Source organism: Ipomoea nil, unplaced genomic scaffold (assembly GCF_001879475.1).
Source record: "Ipomoea nil cultivar Tokyo-kokei standard unplaced genomic scaffold, Asagao_1.1 scaffold1617, whole genome shotgun sequence".
NCBI classification, from domain to species: Eukaryota; Viridiplantae; Streptophyta; class Magnoliopsida; order Solanales; family Convolvulaceae; genus Ipomoea; species Ipomoea nil.
In genome coordinates, this window is record NW_017618045.1 from 1,636,609 (window position 1) to 1,655,983 (window position 19,375).

Below are 19,375 nucleotides of genomic sequence, written 5' to 3' on the forward strand. Positions count from 1 at the left end.
AGTGTAAACCTATTTTTACAACAGTGGTTATACACACACTATAAGTACATAATCTAAATCAGAATCCACGATATAGCAATTGCCAGTTTCCCTTTCACATGTTGTACTAGTTGGAAAGAAAAATTGAAATATTTTTAGGCCAAAATGCACTTTGCATAGCCGGTCGCGCCTAGGTGCCCGACTGATTTTTCTGTGCCAAATAGTGAAAACGAAATGGCCTAGGGGCTCCTAGGCGCTGCCTAGGCCGATTTTTACAACAGTACACACACACACATTATAAGTACATAATCTAAATCAGGATCCACGATATAACAATTGCCATTTTCCCTTTCATATGTTGTACTAGTTGGAAAGAGAATTGAAATATTTTAGGCCAAAATGCACCCAAAAAAATATATACTTCAATTGCACGTATTTTTCTTGTTTAATAGTTCAATAGGTCATGTTGAAAAAAAAAAAAGTTCAATAGGTCAAAAAAAAAAAAAATCCAATTGCACTTATTTTACTTGTTTAATAGTTTAATTGCACATATTTTAAGTTTAGTGACCCAATTATACAAGAAGTCAAAAACAATAAATTCAGTGATCTATTTAACAATTTTAAAGTTAGAAAGTTTGATAGCTTAGGCCAAGATTTGAAGATTGCAAATGCATGTTGTTTGTTAAGACTGTTAGAGAAGAGATGTGGCCAAAAGATTTAGGACTCTTTCTTAGCCAAAAAATTCCAAAAAGAAAAGAAAAGGCAGTTGAATAAGTGAGTAAATTAAAAGTGAATAAGTTTAAGTAGTAAAAAACATAAAGAGATTAAGGTATATTGCATTGCAGTTCAAACTCACAAAACCATCCCCACCAATATAGCTTTTTACACCCAAATTCTTTTTACTCAGTCTTTTCCCTCAGTAAAATCCGCAATTAATCAATCAGACTTGTACAGATCAACACAACACACAAGAAAACAAACACATACTCTCATCTTCTCTTCTCTTCCACCACCTTAATCATCATTCATCATTCCCACCACCTTAATTCTCATCTCCAAATCTCCCAAAATTCTTCTTTTTTTTTTTTTTTTTTTTGAATTGAAGAACAAAAAAATTTGATATTTGATACACAAAACAATAACATTATCATCATATTCATATTCATATTCATATTCATGGGTTGAGATTTGAAGGGTCTTACCTGATTGTTGGTTTGATGCTTTGCAACGATGACTCGGAAGGGCGGCACGAGCCAGGCCTGTGCCTCTTGCAAGTACCAGAGGAGGCGGTGCAAAGTTGACTGCCCTTTGGCACCCTATTTCCCTGCTGATCAACCTAACATGTTTCAAAATGCACACAGGCTGTTTGGGGTAAGCAATATTATCAAAATACTTAAGCAAATTGATCCTAGCCAGAGAGGCGTGGCCATGAAGTCTATAATTGACCAAGCTAACGCCCGTGCCAAATACCCAGTTTATGGATGTGTGGCCGAGATACAACAGCTCATGCTCAAGATTCAGCTCGCCGAGGAGGAGCTCCAGGCTGTTCAGGCACAATTGGCGTTCTACCGACAGCACAATCAGCAGCAACAGCAGCAGCAGCAGGAGATCTCGTCGACCGGCCCCGGCCCCACCACTGATTCTGTTCTGCCCTTGCAATTGGGGACCTTGCCTCCTCCTCTTCCCATTTCTCCTCCCACCAATGCCCCCGGCTTCTCGCTTTTCCATCAAGACCCTCCTCCCCAATATTGCAATGCTGCTGCTTTTCCTGTTTCCCATCCCTCCTCCTACTCCAATGCTGCTTATAACACCTCCAATGCTACTACCTATGTCAATTCTAAAGACAACAATAACATCAATTCTTTATGGATTCAACAACATTTCACTAATAGTAATAGTAATACCAATAACAATAACAACAACAACAATACTGTCAATCCAATGATGATGCAACCACAAATGGGGAGTGGGACTGCACAGCCCATCACTATACAACAACAAGAAGAAAACATTCAAGATTACGACGAGATACATCCGTTTTTTGATACTATTGATGATAGACAATCCTACATTGACTCCAAGGAAGCATATGAATCAAGGTAGTACACTCTCTTCACCCTAATTACATTCAATTGCTTCAAATTCACAAATTACATGCTGAAGCTTTCTTCATGCCACTTTATGCAGCTCCGAATCATCATTGAAAGATATAGCACAATCTGTTGAGCATGTTTCCGAGAATGAATTAAAGAGCGCAGCAGCTTGTTTCAGTCTCACTAGTGTCAACTTGTAGAAACCATCCAGAGTAAGAAGAAAGATAGCAAGAGTGACACAGATTTGATGCTGTTCAAACAGAAATAAAAGAATATCAGAGTATGTTCAGCAATTTAATCTTTATACTCCTATTTTTATTTTTATTGCTTGCTTTTTGATCACCCTTCTCCTTGATTCAGTAACAACTATGCATGTAACTTAAAATTGCCATAAATACCCTATATGGAATTTCTCTTTTATCTATAAAGTGGGAATCAACAAAATATGAGCTGCAGATATGCATACCATATTCATAATCAGCTGCTCAGAAAATTTAAGCTCCATTTTTTCTCTGGGTAACTTCTATAATGGTCAGTATCAGAAACCATCAAGCCCAATTTCATTATTGTGGTAGTATTACAGAAATTGGTAGCTGTGCAGATCAGGCAATGTACAATTTCCATTTGTATTTCATGAATTCTGTGCTCCATGTGTTTCATCTTTATTTGTTTTCATAGATTCTTCATTCTCTTATCACATGTCAACAATTCCATGGTCTTAAATGATTTTTCCATTAACATAATACGCTGCCAATGTTGTACAACTATGACCATCAGACATCTACTGATGGCAGGAAAGCAGGCAGGTTTACAAAGAGAGTATATAGTAGTAGAGAGTCAACACGGCAAAATGTTTATTCAGGAGAAGATCAAGGAGCATTAATCCTGTATGTGTCTCTTAGGTGCTCTGACATCTACAAGTCTAGAAGTCCCTATTGTAGAATGATTGCTAGCAGCCAAAGTTTGAGTTTCCTTTGTATAAATAGTGGGATGCCTGATAAATGCAGAGAATGAACAGGACTTCCTGCATGCTAATTGAAATCTAGTGTACAAAACAATATGTTGGAAGTTCAAAGCTTAGGAGCATTAAGAGGTGAACAAATGAAGATAGGATGTTTCAGAGATATAAGTCCTTTGTCTTCCATAATGCTACTAGGAAAAGGAAAAACTATGATTGGCAGTTCCTTGATGCGGGTTGGGGACATGGGTATGATGCAGGAAGGAAACAATACTTTTATCAATTATTTAATAGATGTTTTAGTTAGATTAGAATTGCTTAATAGCTGGTGGTCTTAGTCTTTTAGGTGTTCCAGTTATTTGGTGACTATTAGTTATTGATGTCTTGTATTTTCCCTATTATAAAAAGGGAGAATTCATTGGATTAATGGGAAGCAGAATTTTAAATACCAAAAGGGGACTAAGGGAGTTTTGGGATCTCAAGCAAACCGAGCTTTTCAATAAGGGGACTAAGAGTGGCAAAACACTTCTTCCTAATCCTTCTGCCCGTGACTTAGACCATAACATTCCTCCACTATTTTCAATAAACAATTTATTAAGTCAGTGAATGAGAATTTTGATGGAATGATGGATTTCAGGAAAAAAAAAAACAAAAAAAAAAACAAACAAACAAACAAACAAAAAGACCTCTGAGTTGGTGTATTACTTGATCAAAGGCATAGATGAAGGTTTTCTTATGATCGAGTAGATATTACTAGTAACAACTGTGTTTGAATACTCTTCGTCTCTTCATATCATGCTAACTAATGATCGAGTAAATATAATATAATATAATGTACTATTGTACTTCCTAGTTCCCAAAATTGTCTTATATCTGTCACTGAAAGGGGAGGAAGCATACCTAGCACAAGTGTCTTGTATAATGTGGGTTAGGGAATCCTCAGTAGTACCCAGAATGTTAGGAACTTAATAATAATATAATAATAATAATAAAAAAGAAAAAAACATCTAGGCACATGGAGACATGGCAGCATTAACAGAGTCTAGGCATGATTACCCAACCTATTGACAGTGTTAGTGCTTCTTAGACTTCTGAGAATAAGTGAATAACAATGATGGAACCAAGTGTATAGGATTAATTAAAAATGAAAGTGAAGATTATTTTAGTTGTTGCAATAACTCAAGGAGATATATTACAATGATTATATTGTCTATTGTGCATCTATAGAATTCATTGCTTACACTGACTGTGGATGCAGGTCATATGAGTCTTGTATTGTATGAACCGCAATGAGAGCACTTGTGATAGAGCCAGTGGAAGGAAGCAGTACCTCTCTTTTCACAGTCATTGCACAGTATAGCCTGCATAACCAGCACAAGAATATTTTAGAAAATCCAAGACAGCTGATATTCCAGCTAGTCAACCGAGAAACTGCAATAGGTGAACCTGAGTCTGGCCAGCATACTCCTCAGGAATTTTCTCCTCAGCCAATAATGTATCCAACATCTTAAAATAAACCTGAAAGCAGATACGACTTCTTTTTAGATGAGACAGCGACCAGCATGTAAGTAAGGACTACACGACACATGTTACGTAAAGGCTTTTTGCATTTGATGTCCTCTTTGTTTTTTTTTTTTTTTTTTCCACAACCTTTCTGAAGGACTACTCTGTAGTTTTTGAGTTAAATGGCAATATAAATGACAGGTTATTATAGTTTATCATCTCCTCGCCTATTCTGCTCTCTAACTTCAAACAACCATTTGAAAACAGTGCCACTGTGGTGGGAAAGAGTCTCACACAAGTGTAGGCAGAAGAAAAGTAAAGAACAATGTTAAGGAACTGTTTCCAAATCAGCAACATCCTAGGTAAGGTCATTCAATGGGTCACTTGAAGTTTTCATGTACAGTGCTCATATTCAGTTACAGTTGTATATCCATTATTATATAAACATTTATTTTTCCAAGACCACAGTTAAAAAGCATGGTTGTAAATGTGAAAGGGAAGTGATCCAACAGAGATTTAAAATGTGTCTACTACACTGAATAAACTCGGCATTTTGTAGTCATGTAATATGACGATCTTTTATTATAATAGCCTAAGAATCTTTTTAAGATTAACAAAATTATGAATATATAAACACATTTGTATATACCTGCATGTCCCCAAGCGACTTGCTACAGATCGGACAAATGTAATGGGTACAAGTGTAGTCCTTGGTAAAAAAACAGAAAAGGAAATCATCAGCTATTAAAAGGATGCATTATTTTGAGGTAAACTGGAAACTATCTGGTGAATACCTGAAAACATGACGAGTGCATCACATGACCACACGGAAGTGCTTTAACTGGAGAGGTTGAAGTAAAAATATACTCATGGCAAATTGGGCAGTTATCTTCAAAACACTTTTCTCTGCATACATGCACACTAAGGGACCGTGACATACAAGCATTGCAATTCATACAATGGAAGTAGTCAATGCCCAATCCTTTCCCAACACGGCACAAATTACAGTAAGGGCAGTGATATATTTGCCTGTTCATCACACAAGAAATGAGATAAAAGTAGAGTTAGGAAGAGTAATATGATTATAATACAAATTTGGTCAGATGAATAGGAGGAACAATCAAGTTACTTTATACTAGATATATATTTACTTTAAAAAGATAAGCATTAGAGATTAAAATTGATTTCAGGGAGAAACCAAAAGGAAAAAGTAAATTTTGTTTCCCCGGTTTATACTAGAGCATCACAACTTCATAAGAGATGTTGCAAAATAACCCATGTTATTATTATATAATCTAAGATTGGGCCAAAGTCAATCAATTGGGTTATAATGCACATGGGCCAAACCACACTAAAAGATTGAATCCAATCAATTAGCTAGTCTAACTCATGACCTTATAAACCCATATGTTTTCTCTTATATTTTCAATGTGGGACTCTTAACACTTTCATATGAACTAGACTAGATAATCTGGAGAATGGAATCATCACACACTTAATTTTGGACAAAGAGTGTAGTATAACATTTTTTCTTTTGTTTCATTTTGCAAATATGCAAAGTCAATTAAAAGTAAATCCATTATAAAAGTATATGTATGATGCATGCACATAGGGATGTCAGAGAAAAAAAAAACAAAAACAAAAACAAAAAACACTAATAACTTAAAGTTCATCTTAAACAAGCACCAAATTTCTGACATATTTCCTTTTTAGTAAGCTGAACACAACTCCGGTTTTTAAATTGAAATAGAGTGGGCTCTAGAAATTTTAGGAATCTTAACAAGGAATATGATCAACAAGAATGACACTTAGCTAAGAAATTTGAAATCTGAAAGGCAACAGGAAAAAAGGTATAATTTATTTTCTTCCTTTTCATTCAAAGCTTGAGATTGTGATGTAAGAACAAAGACTGATTTATAATTCTCAGCATAATGGCAAAAGTAATGACCACATGTTATTACAAACTTATCTCCCCAAAATTGGCAAGATAATCATGAGAGTCTCTATCTATAAATGAAGTAAACATAACAGAATGGAATAAGTGTTTTTGGTGATCTTACTTTGCATCATCAAACAATTTACAGATCCTGCAATAGTATCTTGCCATGGATAATTTCTTGCAAGTTGGAGTTGAACAATTTGGACCAATAGGTTGAATTAGTAAGCATTTCATGCACATCATCTTGGTAATAGTTCTTCTGCAAGGATAATCACAAGAATGGAAATATGGATGGAAAAAGAACAAGAGACCAGGAAAAATGTGAGTAAGCCTGAGCCATTCGCACCTGTCCAAAGAGTGATCTGTCAGCTCATCATGACACCTTATGCATGTATATAACTTATTGCAACATGGAGCAAGAAGTTTGCAATTCCTCTTGTAATGCTTGCAGCCAAAAACTAGATTTTGTGAATCCTGATAAGCTGGAGATAGACCTAGTGCTTCTTCCTTTTCATTTGTAGCAACAGCCGCTGAATGAGATTTCTTTTGGGTGACAATCCATTGACTGAAAGAAGCAATTATTAAAGCTATAGTTAACTCCATGGAGGGTGCATATGGAATCTATCTAATGTCTGGAAAAGACAAAAAGGGAGAAAATTTAGGAAGCAAGTTCCATGGCTAGTAGTGGCCAAAATGTTTAATTGCTAACCCCTCACATCCTCACCCACCTCAAAATAAGAGATATCATAGTATTCATTCATACCAGGGGAGCATATTTTGCAAGCAATTACCATGGAAGAACAAAAAGATCTAGATCTAATAGAAAGCACTTCCTAGTGGTGGTGTTGTAAAATTCTAATATTTTATTTTTTAAGCAACTTCAGCTACTTCTTGAGAAACAGAATAGAGGACAAGTGCTTGAAAAGCCCACTTACCTCATCAGCAAGCTCTGCATGATATATTGTTTCTTCTTAGAATCCAAAGAAGAATCATTTGATACTCTTCTTATTACAGCTAGAAGCTCCTCTTGAGAGATCACTAGAGAGTGATCTTCTACCTCCAGCTTTTGGGATTCTGATGCAATGTGGCTCACTCTGTTATTTTGAATGGTGCAATCAAATGTTTTACTGTCCCTATTCTTCTCAATCTTACTAGCAAGCTTAACTATTTCCTGAGATTGATAACTACTTTGGTTTTTATTGGAAACTTGTGTTTCGTTCGTACTAATAAAGCCAAGTGTTTTGATTTCAGAATCACTATATCCATCTTTCTGCAGTTCAGTGTCATTGTTGCTGCAGACTTCTTGAAGCTCAACTCTGCCTTTCATCAAATATGTTGATACAACTTCCAGAGGATCAATATCCAGAGGATGAGAAGCATTTGGTCCATGTTCTATCTTTGGTGTTCTATATTCCTTTATACCTTCCCACCATTCTCCGAGCCATTCTTCAAACTTGGTGTTTTTTGTGGCCTTGCGCCACAATGACATCATAGCATGCTGTTCTTCTTCTGTTAAAGATTCCATTAGCCAAGGAATCATTTCTAGTAGAATTTCTGCATTTGTTTTTCCAAGCATGTGGCCCAAAATCTTTTCTTGTTCCTTGATGGAAAAGTACTCACTAAACAGTGGCCAAACTTCAACTTCTTCACGATGCATGTGGTCCGAAAGTACTTTACACATGGAGATGCATGCGCTGTGCAGCTTCAAACACAACTGACTGTATTTCAACATTCTCTGGTCCAGTTTATCCACTTGAAGTTGCAACTTGAAGATCTCATCAAGAACAACTGAAATTTTATTGAATTGCTCAGCCTCTAACCTATGATCAATTGCATAGGAGTGGCTGATGTTTTGTAGTTTTCCCTTTGATTCCAGTGCAGGAAAGGCAACCTCATCCTCTGAATTACTATGGTTCTGAAATAGAAACATTACTAGCTGGAAGCGTCTTTGAAAATCAGTAAGAATTCCAACATCTTCACCTAATTTACCTGAGAGAAAGACCAGATAATTCAGATCCTTTTTAAGAGCTTTGTGGAAAAGATAGAAGCAGTCCATTGGTCTAAGGTCAAGATTGACAGAGGTGCAAGAGCTGCTGCACTCCACAGTTTCAGGAAGGGATGACAACTTCTTCAATGTGTCTGAGAAGAACATATGCAGACTGATACCGTTAGAATAAGACACATTGTCAATCATGGTCAAGGTGTTACACATATTGTGGTTGGCTTTCATGGTAGAATTTGCACCCAATGGAACAGCAGAACATTTGTTAGAGGGTTGCTTATCCAGTTGTGAACAAGAACTTCCAGAATTCTCCATGGTCAGTTCAGAGCAAAAATAGCTTCTGCTACTGAATAGTTCTTCCAAGTCTTTTACAAACTTTTCAATAGAGATCTTGCCTGAGCAACCTGTCCGAATCCACTCACTTAACAGAGATGCAAAGGGCCCATGCATTGCAGAATTTCCCATCTTTATTTTATTCAGAATAGCCTTGTATTCGTCCTCTGATAAATGAGAAGAGAACCAGGTAACCATACCCTTCAACAACCCAAGCGGCATCATATGCAAGCTGCTATATAATAACCATATCTGCAATTCATGGCTGCAGGTTTCACTAAGCAATGAAATAACCTGTACATAACAGAAGAAGAAAAAAAAAAGGAATCAATGTCCAATTTATTTATTATTACCAACTAAAGGCACTCCAGGAACACCAAGGCAGAACTTTATGACAGCTTCAGGTACTGAAGGGAAAATAGTAATAGCATCTTCATGTTAAGAAATCATATTGAATGAATTGATTTGTCAATAAGAACAGAACAAATGAAACAGATCCTGCAAAAATTTCTTATGAAAATGCTGAAATCAACTCATATCTAAATTGGCATACCTCTTTTTCAAGAATAATCAATCTTTTGTTGATCAACCCTGCAACAGACTCTAGTTCCTGACAAAGCATTTCTATAAAATTGCTCTGTAGTCCCTCTTGCAGTTTAGAAAATAGCAACTTCGTCAGACCTTCAATTTGACTTTCATGGATTAGATGCTCATAGAAAGGAGACAGACCAGTCTCAGCAATTTCTTCTAGCAAGGGGTAAAATAACTTATCCAATGCATAGCTGCAAATAGAAAGCAATATCTTAGAGAGACCCAGAAAACAAAGAAAAAAAAAGAAAAAGATGAAAATTGTTTTTTGCTATCTACCTATATTTTGAGTAATGTGCTTTTCTTCTTGCAAAAATAATTAAGCCCCAAAAGAGACTTCTCATTATCTCATCTCATGTCAATATTTTGGTTTGTTGAATAAATTGAAATTGAAAGATAGATTGGATTTATTTAAGGCAACAGGTTTAAATAAAAAATCTAAAACTAATATATGCTTACTTAAAGGTTAGGGTATGTGAACCAGAAAATTACACTGAACCTTAGAAGTCATGACTTTAGTTACCTGTAGAAAGCAAGGATATCGACAAAAAATTTTAACTGGATTACTAATGATGATAAGGTCATAATGGAACTTGAGTTTTGCAATTGATGTAACTCAGCTAAAATTTCCTTGAAATTTCTTCTGATGGCAGCATGCCAAAGACAAATACCACCAATAGGACCATGTGTACTAGTTTGATGGCACAAGTAAGTTCCTTTTAGTTGATTTTCTGAGGAATGAATCTTTGGAGGATATAGTTTGAGCATGTCCTTGAAATTGGCTGGTCCAGAATAAATTTGAGCGCCTTTTCCATATTTATTGTGTGCTTCAAAAGGACAACTTTTGTTACTTTCAAGCCAGGAGATGACCACCTAGGAGATTGGATATCAATGGCCAGGTCAGGAATTCAAACAACGATGTTTGAGAGAATATAATATGTTGTATTGCATACCTCTTGAAGTAGTTTTTCATCGGGTACAATGACCGATATGCATTTCAGAAAATCATTCTTTTTGTCTGAAGACAATGTAGTAGTCAGCCACGGTAGGAATTCTTCCAGCAGAATAATAGGAACACTACACAGATACTGCCATACAAGCTTAGCCTGTTCTTTGGGAGAAAAATGCTGCACCAACAAAGGAAAAATCTGCAGCCAAAAACATGCTTGAGTGTTTTGTGAAATTGACAAGACAAAAAAATCCTATTAAAAACTATGTTTAGAAAAATCCAAACAGAGGTGTATTCACCTTTAATCTTATTCAAATATTCAATTATACATAATATCATGGAAACCTATTGCATTCAGTGGCAGTATTTTTATTTTTTTTTTTGGTATTTTAATATCAGATAAAAATATCATGTGAAACCAGCTCATATAAATTCCATATCTACATATTTGCAGCAAAAAAAAAAAAAAAAAAAAAAAAAAACACATACAAAAATGTTACTCTTTAGTAATTCGTAAAAATGGTGCTCACATAACCAAACAGAGGGAAATGTGGCTTATTCAATTTTCTCAATATATATTATCTTTCTTTTGCTTAGCTTATTTCTTTTCCTCTTTGGTACATTCAGCACACATGGCAATTTCATCCTTTGTATAGTTTTCAATTGCTCAAACATTGAATAATAGGTCATGGCATAACAAGTTTATACAATACAAATTGTGTTGACTTTTCAATTAAAAGCAGTGAACTGAAGATGGGACAATACTCAGTTTTGAACTCAGCAGTCCAATTCAATGCATAGTGTACTATTGTGCTAGAACTTCCATGTGATTTATATTGCATAAGAGGAGTTCTGAATATACTGTACATTAAAAAAGAGAATACACAGCCCTATAAATCCATGCTAGAAGACATCAAATAAAGAAACAAGTTTCCATATGACTACCTACTCCAATCCCTATAAATCTCTAGACTGCATAATATAATATATACTTTTCATAATACTAATACATTCCATAACAAGATTTATATTGCATAAGCACGTGCTCTTGGCTTCATTGTTGTCTCAGTGAGGATACTGATTAGATTTCATGAAGGGCTTACCATTATTTTCACAATACACTATGCTTCTTCGGGAATAAATTTAAGATGGCCTAATCACAGATAGAATTAAATTTGTTAAGCTTGAGGAAAATTCCGTCACTATTTAATGCTTGTTGTGGTGATGCTCTAATGCCAGACAATGTTTCATAGATTAAGATAACATGCAGTAAATTTTAATGGAGGAAGCAATTAAAGCCAATAGAAAATAGGGATCAAAAGGGGAATTATTCCATAATGAAATGTTAATGAATACCTGCTCTTCTTCTTTCAGCATATGCTGACTCATGATGGTCCACAAAGTACCTATGCAAATTATAAGTTCTTTAAACAAATTGAGCAAAGTTTCACTTTCCTTCTTCAGGAGATCCAAGTAATGGAAGATAGAAACAAACAGATCATCTATGCTTCTATGTTCGAGTGAATATGTACAAACCACATTCTTCACATGTGCATCTAGTGCAAGAAAGATGACCTGTCAAAAAAAATTTGAAATCAACATTTGAGACAAACATTGTTTGAATTGTTACTGATCTTTGAAAAAAGAATCAAGGTTAAAACTAGATGAAACAATTATTATTGATATTGAAACAAGCAGAAAATAAAGAAATCTCAAGTTCAATTGAACCATGAAGATTTCAATTCCATTATTAATCATTTTCTTTGTGGAAAAGAATTCCAAAATTTTATGAAAGGCAACGGAATAGAGCTACCTAAAGGATCATGCAACAAATTTAAATATGGCTCTGCATTTATGTTGTCTTTTAAAAATTTAAACAAAAATTGAACAATAAGGAATATTTTATTATTCTATACATCAAATTCTCCACTAAAATTGACTCATTCTGGGAGACATTTGGTTAGAGAGTTTTGAAGGTAGGAATGGAAATCATGGTAATTTATATTGTTTTCTTTTAAATTTTTACTTGCAGGAATGGTAATGGAAAATGGAAGAAATGATATCCTCCTCTTTCTTCCGCACCACCCCTAGCCCCAAACCTTCAGCCCCTTTGCCACACAGCATATTGATTCTTGAGCTACAAACACTCAGCCTCTAATGGCAGCGATGAGTGATGATAACAGAGGCTAATGCTTCAGTGAAGCCAACATTATTGATGATGTTGAAATAGCATCACGGTGGAGGGTGTCAGTAAGGCCAAGCTTTGATGCAGACAAGTTCGTAAACCTTCTCCAGCTTAAATCTGGTGAAGGAGTTCAATTAGTGATGTTGGAGTGCTTTGTTTTCTGGTAGGAAGTCATTAATTGCATGAATTCATTTGAAGAGGTGTACATATATGGGAGGTGTACTTGCATATATCTCTTTACAATTAGCCATTGTTATTGACAGAAACTCAAGTCCAAATTAGAGCCACATAACAATGGCTAATTTTGAAGAGTATACAGACTTGGTGTTGTTATAAACTAATATTGGGCTAGGGTCAATCAATTGGGCTATAATGCACATGGGCCAAGTGGCCAACTAAAAGATTGAATCCAATCGTCTAACCAATGGTCTTATAAACCGGACTCTTAACACTCCCACTCAAGTGAACAACCGGGCCGGGTGAACCCAAAGTGGACCGAACAGGCTCTGATACCATGTTATAATCTAAGATTGGACCAAGGTCACTCAACTGGACTATAATGCACATGAGCCAAACCAGACTACAAGATTGAATCCACCCAATTAGCTAGTCTAACCCATGGCCTTATAAATGCATATATTCTCTCTTACTTTTTCAATGTAGGACTCTTAACACTCCCCCAACTGGGCCATTCTTGAAATAGCCCAGTTGAGTGACCATGGCCTAATTTTAGATTCTAATGTGGTATCAAAGCTTGTTCGGTCCATTTTGTGTTCACCCCGGTTGTTGCTTCCGTCGCCCATGCACATTATAGATTCTAACAGGCGCAACATTATTATTCATGCCTAAATTCCTAGGGTTTTTGAATTAGAATTTTTTGGGATAAATCAAGGTTTAAGATACCATGTGAAAATTTAGGGATTGAAAGATCTAATGGGAGAGAAATAATCACTACTCACCATAAGTTAATATGTATAAACTAGAGAAAGAATAATGATTATATTAATAACGCGCGTGCATACATTCAAGAAGATACACATGTTTATATAGGAATATTATGGGCCACATAATGAGCTAAACCTAAGGTTTCTATATCAACAAATTGTTATACCATAGACCAGGATCCACCTTGTATTCTGGATGCTGGTTCAAAAATTATGTGTATGCAATTAACATATTATGTGCCTGTAAATAAATTGAAGGCACATAATATATTAACTACAGTCTACATGCACATAATATGTTACACCAAAAAAAAAAAAATTTTGATTTACTCATTTGATTTAGAATTTGTTCAATTAATTATAACTTTTTTTTTTAAATTTGACCATTTGATTGTAATTTTTTTAAACATATTATTAGATATTATTAGCTTGTATTAGTAATAACTTATCTTTTACAAGGGCGCTAAGGTTATATATTTATACACAATATTACATATTGTTCAACAATAAGAAGCCATAGTCTTATTCCTCGTAGGAGTGACTTCAACACTTTGTTTCCTATTTCTTGTGAGAGTAAGCTTAACCCAGTGTTTCTATAAATATAGGATTCAATACACATAAATATAAAATACTATTATTGATATATTCTCACTTTCTTTGATTTCACATAGTTTGCTTTGATGTATTTTATCTTTCTTTGGTTTTTCACATATTTTGCTTCTGCCTAATTAGCGGGTGGTGACTATTTGCCACTCCCAAGACCTTTCGGTCCTTCAATTTCAACATGGTATCAGAGTTTGTGTCCTATAACATTTGTTTTATCTTTCTGATTAGAAACAATCTTTTTCGACAAGATTTTTAAAATCCCTTTTCACAATGTCTTTTTGGAGAACTTTAGAGGCTTTTCGGTCAGTTGCCAAATTTCTTTCTTAAGGGTGTTCAATTTTTTGTATTGACATGTTTGTTTCCTTATGTCATATTTATTCTCCGAGGGTGTGTAATTTCGATATTACTATATTTTATTTCCAAATGCCAATTATATTATTTCACAAGTTTCAAGAAAGGGGGAGTGTTACTATCAACAACTAACCAGTGTTTTATTTTATTCTTTTCACTATTATGGGTTTCTCTTCATTGCTTTGGGCTATCTTCATTACTATGGACTCTATTGTATCACTTTACTACTCCTGCTCCATTTTGCCTCTACCTCTCTTGAAGAAGGCTTATTGGCGTGTTAGAGTGCTTGTGTTGCCAAGTTATTTTGGGGTTGTTCATGTCCAGCTCCGTCCTTAGCACTTTCATCTTCATTCCCAAGGGTTGTGTATAATGCATTGTCTTCCGAAGCCATCTGAAAAATTTATCATCTAACCCATCTAGTTTTCTTTTGTAATTTTGACGTCATTTTGAGCAAAACAAACCAATTTCCAAAATCCCTCAAAGTACTAAAAATCCCTAAACGGCTAAAAAAAAAAAAATGCCAACATCACAAATCTCCCTAACCCTCTCCACAGCCGCACTCCAGTCCACATAGCCTGTGATATGTGTCAGAAGTTTGTCTTCGGGTCACAGGTCGATGGCCAATAGAAGAAGAAGTTGGTTGCCCTATGGTGAAGGCAGAGCAAAACAAGAGAACATAAACTGGAGGAAGAAAATTTCCTTTTGATTTTATTCAAATTCCAAACTTACTTTAGGCTGCTATGTAATACTTCCCTATATAAAGGGATAACAGATTGTGTTCCATAAAGGAAACAGAGATTATTGCTACTAATACTATATTCTAAAATATACTTATGGGAAAAGGGTCAAATAGACCCCTAAACTTTACACCAAAAGTTAATTAGGCATCTAAACTTTTAAAAGGTGCAATTAAGCCCTCAAACATGTCAAATTGAGGCAAAGAGACTCAAGAACAGGTAAATGACTTGTGATAACAGGTCACTTTAGATCCGGTGGAATTCAGGTGAAAATCCGGCTACCGGCGACGGCCAAACCGTCGTCAGTCGCCTCCTCCGGCAAAAGGCGACCATCTGGTCGCCTTCTCCATGGAACGCGACCAATTGATCGCCAAGGGAAGGCGACAGGCGACCAGATCTGGTCACCTCCTGCAGGAGAAGGTGACCAGGCCTTCCCTTGGCGACCAACTGGTCGCCTTCCATGGAGAAGGCGACCAATTGGTCGCCTTTCGCCGGAGGAGGCGACCGGCGCCACCGGATTTTCGCCTAAATTCCACCGGATCTTAAGTGACCTGTTATTATAGGTCATTTACCTGTTCTTGGGCCTCTTTGCCTCAATTTGACATGTTTGAGGGCTTACTTGCACATTTTAAAAATTTAGGTGCATAATTGACTTTTGGTGTAAAGTTTAGGGGCTTATTTGACCTTTTTCCCTATACTTATAGTAAAAACGAGCAACTAAATCAAATAGGAAATAAGATAACTAAATTGATTTCAAATCAATTTGAGCAGATTGGGCAACATTTGAGGCTAGGATCTTTATCTTTGACCCAAAAATGTATCAGCTTGAGCCTTGCCAAGTCGTCGTCGTCCACCCACTCACACAGTCGCCATCGCCACAACCACTCTCCACAGTGTCGATGTCACAGTTGCAACATCCACACGGAGAAGCCTATTTGATTTTAGTCGCCCGCCTAGGCGGCACCTAGCGTCTTCCACAGCGCTATTCCTATTCCTAGTAAGAGTGGGTTACTGGGTTTAGCCCGATGTTTCTATAAATATAGGATCTTTGTCTAGTTCAATGCATAGAAATACAATTATTAGTATTGACATATTCTCTATTTCTTTGGGTCCTCACATATTTTGGTTTTGCCTAACTAGAGGGTAGTGGCTATTTGTCACTCGCGAAGCCTTTCAGTCCCTCAACTTCAACACATATAATAACTACAAATACTCATATTTACATAGTATTAAAAAAAAAAAAAAAAAAGAAAGGGTGGGTAGGGCCCCTGCCAACCCCCCTTAGCTCCGCCACTAAACTAAACCGACTTTAAACGACGAGAATGGCTAATTTCAAAACCAAAACCAACAAGAAGTCTACTTTTGTCACTCAGTTTTATTATTTCATCTTTCATGTTTCAACAACTCTTGTTTATTTTATTGTCTTGTGTCAAAAACATAAGAATTGGACACTTTGTCTAGGGCTCCAGTGGATTATTGACTTATTGTTATTATTTATTTAATTTATTTCTATGTCTCACTTTCTTGCAATATGTTTGTGCTTAATTCCTTGTATTCTCTATCCATGCTTTTGCTTAGCTATCAAATTCATTGATTTGACATATTAATACGTGAAGGTAATTTTCAAAAACAAAACTCGGTTGAATTATCACATAGTCATTTAGGATAAAATATTCCTGGGTTCTAAGCAATAGTAAAAAACCATGATAGCCTATACCATTAATGTATAATCTTAATGGATTTTTTTTATGACTAATTGGCATAAAAATATAGCATGGTAACGTAATTGAAACAATATTAAATACATGAAAACAAAGAATACAAAAGGACTTCTAGTAGGCACAAATAGTTATCAAGAAACCGAGTGTAGAAGCTCTACATCCATCTTCTTATCAGTTTTCTAATTACTCTGCCTTCCTAATTTGGTTAGTTCCTTAATTTTTATTTTTATTTTGTTTATTTAGTTTGCTAGGTTTTGTGTTTCCATTTATTTAATCTTTCCAAAGCTTCACATTTTCATTTGCTTAAATAAGTCATAAGCACTCTAGTTATGATAGTTAGCAAATAAGAACAATCATGTACTAGCCTCTTTATTACTGGTTGACCATGTCCTTAATTTTCAACACATTTTCTTGAGGATGAGATTTAGTAGTGATTCTTGTAGCTGAACTATAAAGAAGGTATTGGGCCGAAGCCGGTAACTGGCCAAGTCTAGCAATTAGTGGAATGGTGGCTAGGGAGAATTATTGGGTGGAGGTCTGTAAAGGGCCAAATCCAGCACCCTACCTCTAGAAAATGTGATGGCAATATAGGGCCAAATCCATCCTCACTACAACTCTACAAGCTATACACTTAATCCTAACAAGTGGCAGGCATGCGGTTCGAGTCCCAGCAAGGGTAAAACTGTGCAATTAAGACTGGCAAGTGGAAATTGTTGAGTTTCTTTTCTGTTTTAGCTGTATTTCTAATCAATAAATACATTGAACCAAATTATAAGAAAACTAAAATTAGCACAGATATGTAATAAATAATTTATGGAAAAAGTAAGAAGCCCAACCTCATCTTCTGCAGCACAATGGTATTTACAGACTAGTTTCAAGAAGTCAAACCTCCTTCTAAGCTCGTCAACGAGGTCAAGGCCAAGGGACCCATTCCCCGAGGCGGCCTCCACCGCCACGCGGCGGAGCTGAGCTAGCTCAGATCTCAGGGCCTTATGAAAAACAGCGAGGAAAAGAATCGGGGAGTCAACCAGCTTGAGAGCAGCAAGTGAAGGCGACAGGAAATCCTCCTCCGTCTCGGGTTCTCCGCCGCCCATTTTCAGACGCAGCGCCACCACCACCACCACCTATCATCAACGGCGAGAGAGACCAAAGGGGAAGCTTCAACATTGAAGGTGGAGGAGTATATATGGGTGCTTGTGGGCTCTCACAGTCTTGTTTTTTTTTGTGCAAGAAGGCGTTGTTGGTGCCTCTCCCATGTCCAAATCGCAATTTTTTTGGGAATTTAAAAATTGGGTTTTGGGTTTTTGCGATTGTTTAGAAGAATTGAGTTGATTAAAGATTAAAGATTTGTGGTGCCTCTGTGGCGGATTGAGACGTTATACCTAACTCCCATTGCCGCCTGTAGCATTTTTTTTTTTTTTTTTTTTTTGTTGGGGCTCCCGGGAAGAGAGTGTGAGACCGTGCGCAAACCACACGCACAACGCTGCGTGGGTCCCATTGCACTCTGCCATATATGACTTCTTATTAGGGCATCCCCATTAGGGGATCTTCCCTCATTTTGGAACAATAAAATCTCCATGTTTAATTTGTTAACTAAGGGCATCCCCATTAGGGGGATCTTTCCTCATTTTGGAACAATAAAATCTCCATGTTTAATTTGTTAACTAATGGGAAGCAAAAAAACATACCACATTTTTCTCCTGCAAAAACAAAAAATTTGTCAGAAATTTTAAAAAAAAAAAAAATAAGAAAAGAAGGGTGAGACGCGCAGGTGCGTCTCACCCTTCAGCCTGGCGGGCGCGTGTAACACACGCGCCCGCCAAGGCGTTTCAGAGTGGCCGCCAACTGGCGGCCACTCTGAAATTAATTGACTATGGTTGCTTTTTGGATTGGCAACGGCCAGAAGGCCGTTGCCAATTATTCTTTTTTTTTTTTTTAATTTTTATTATTGTTATAATTTTATATATTAAAATAATATGATTTTTGCTATAATCATGATTTTTACATATGATTTTTGTAATTAATAATTATGATTTTATTTGTTATAAATAACACATTTTTTACAACTTTTAACACTTTTTATTTGCAATTTTTACGTATGCTAATTTACATATTATTTTTACGTATCATTTATGTTTATCTCTAAAATTATAAATTTATAAATGAAATAAATAAAGAAATAATTAAAATATAGAGATAAAATGGTGGGTCCACAAAAAGTTGTGAAAAACTTAAAACTAATGGGAAGAAGAGATTTTGTGATTGAGTGAGATAGTTGATGATAAGGTGGATGTTGGGGCCCACAAAAATTAGGGGTAAAATCCCCAACTATTGAGGATGCCCTTACCATCAACTGCTTCCAAAATCCAAAAGGGATTTTGACTTAAATAGAATATTTTTGAAAAAAGTGTCAAATTGATCCCTAAATCATTTAAATAGTGTAATTAGGTCTCTTAAGTAAAAAAATAAAAAAAAAAAAGCTCCATT

General features: G+C 35.9%; 2 protein-coding genes across 2 annotated transcripts; one reads left to right on the top strand and one right to left on the bottom strand.

Moving 5' to 3' along the window:
• The first annotated feature begins 773 nt into the window (after nt 1-773).
• LOC109191118 (LOB domain-containing protein 27) lies at nt 774-2,272 on the top strand. Its single transcript, XM_019341685.1, has 3 exons — nt 774-1,043; nt 1,182-2,078; nt 2,167-2,272. The coding sequence occupies exons 2-3, from the start codon at nt 1,210-1,212 to the stop codon at nt 2,270-2,272; spliced, it is 975 nt and encodes a 324-aa protein (XP_019197230.1). The 5' UTR covers nt 774-1,043; nt 1,182-1,209.
• LOC109191117 (zinc finger protein BRUTUS-like At1g18910) lies at nt 1,860-18,303 on the bottom strand. Its single transcript, XM_019341684.1, has 13 exons — nt 17,725-18,303; nt 11,701-11,919; nt 10,349-10,543; nt 9,919-10,268; nt 9,361-9,589; nt 7,408-9,101; nt 6,819-7,037; nt 6,594-6,731; nt 5,328-5,562; nt 5,183-5,242; nt 4,477-4,548; nt 4,272-4,391; nt 1,860-2,322 (listed from the first exon to the last, which is right to left on the bottom strand). The coding sequence occupies exons 1-12, from the start codon at nt 17,980-17,982 to the stop codon at nt 4,290-4,292; spliced, it is 3,771 nt and encodes a 1,256-aa protein (XP_019197229.1). The 5' UTR covers nt 17,983-18,303; the 3' UTR covers nt 1,860-2,322; nt 4,272-4,289.
• Between the last annotated feature and the right edge of the window lie 1,072 nt (nt 18,304-19,375).

Coding starts and splice junctions, on each gene's coding strand:
- LOC109191118 (XM_019341685.1), top strand. CDS start 1,210: ATGACTCGGAAGGGCGGCACGAGCCAGGCCTGTGCCTCTTGCAAGTAC. Junction 2,079..2,166: donor AAGGAAGCATATGAATCAAG/GTAGTACACTCT, acceptor CACTTTATGCAG/CTCCGAATCATCATTGAAAG.
- LOC109191117 (XM_019341684.1), bottom strand. CDS start 17,982: ATGGGCGGCGGAGAACCCGAGACGGAGGAGGATTTCCTGTCGCCTTCA. Junction 6,732..6,818: donor ACAGATCACTCTTTGGACAG/GTGCGAATGGCT, acceptor TTATCCTTGCAG/AAGAACTATTACCAAGATGA. Junction 4,392..4,476: donor AGTATGCTGGCCAGACTCAG/GTTCACCTATTG, acceptor CTGGTTATGCAG/GCTATACTGTGCAATGACTG.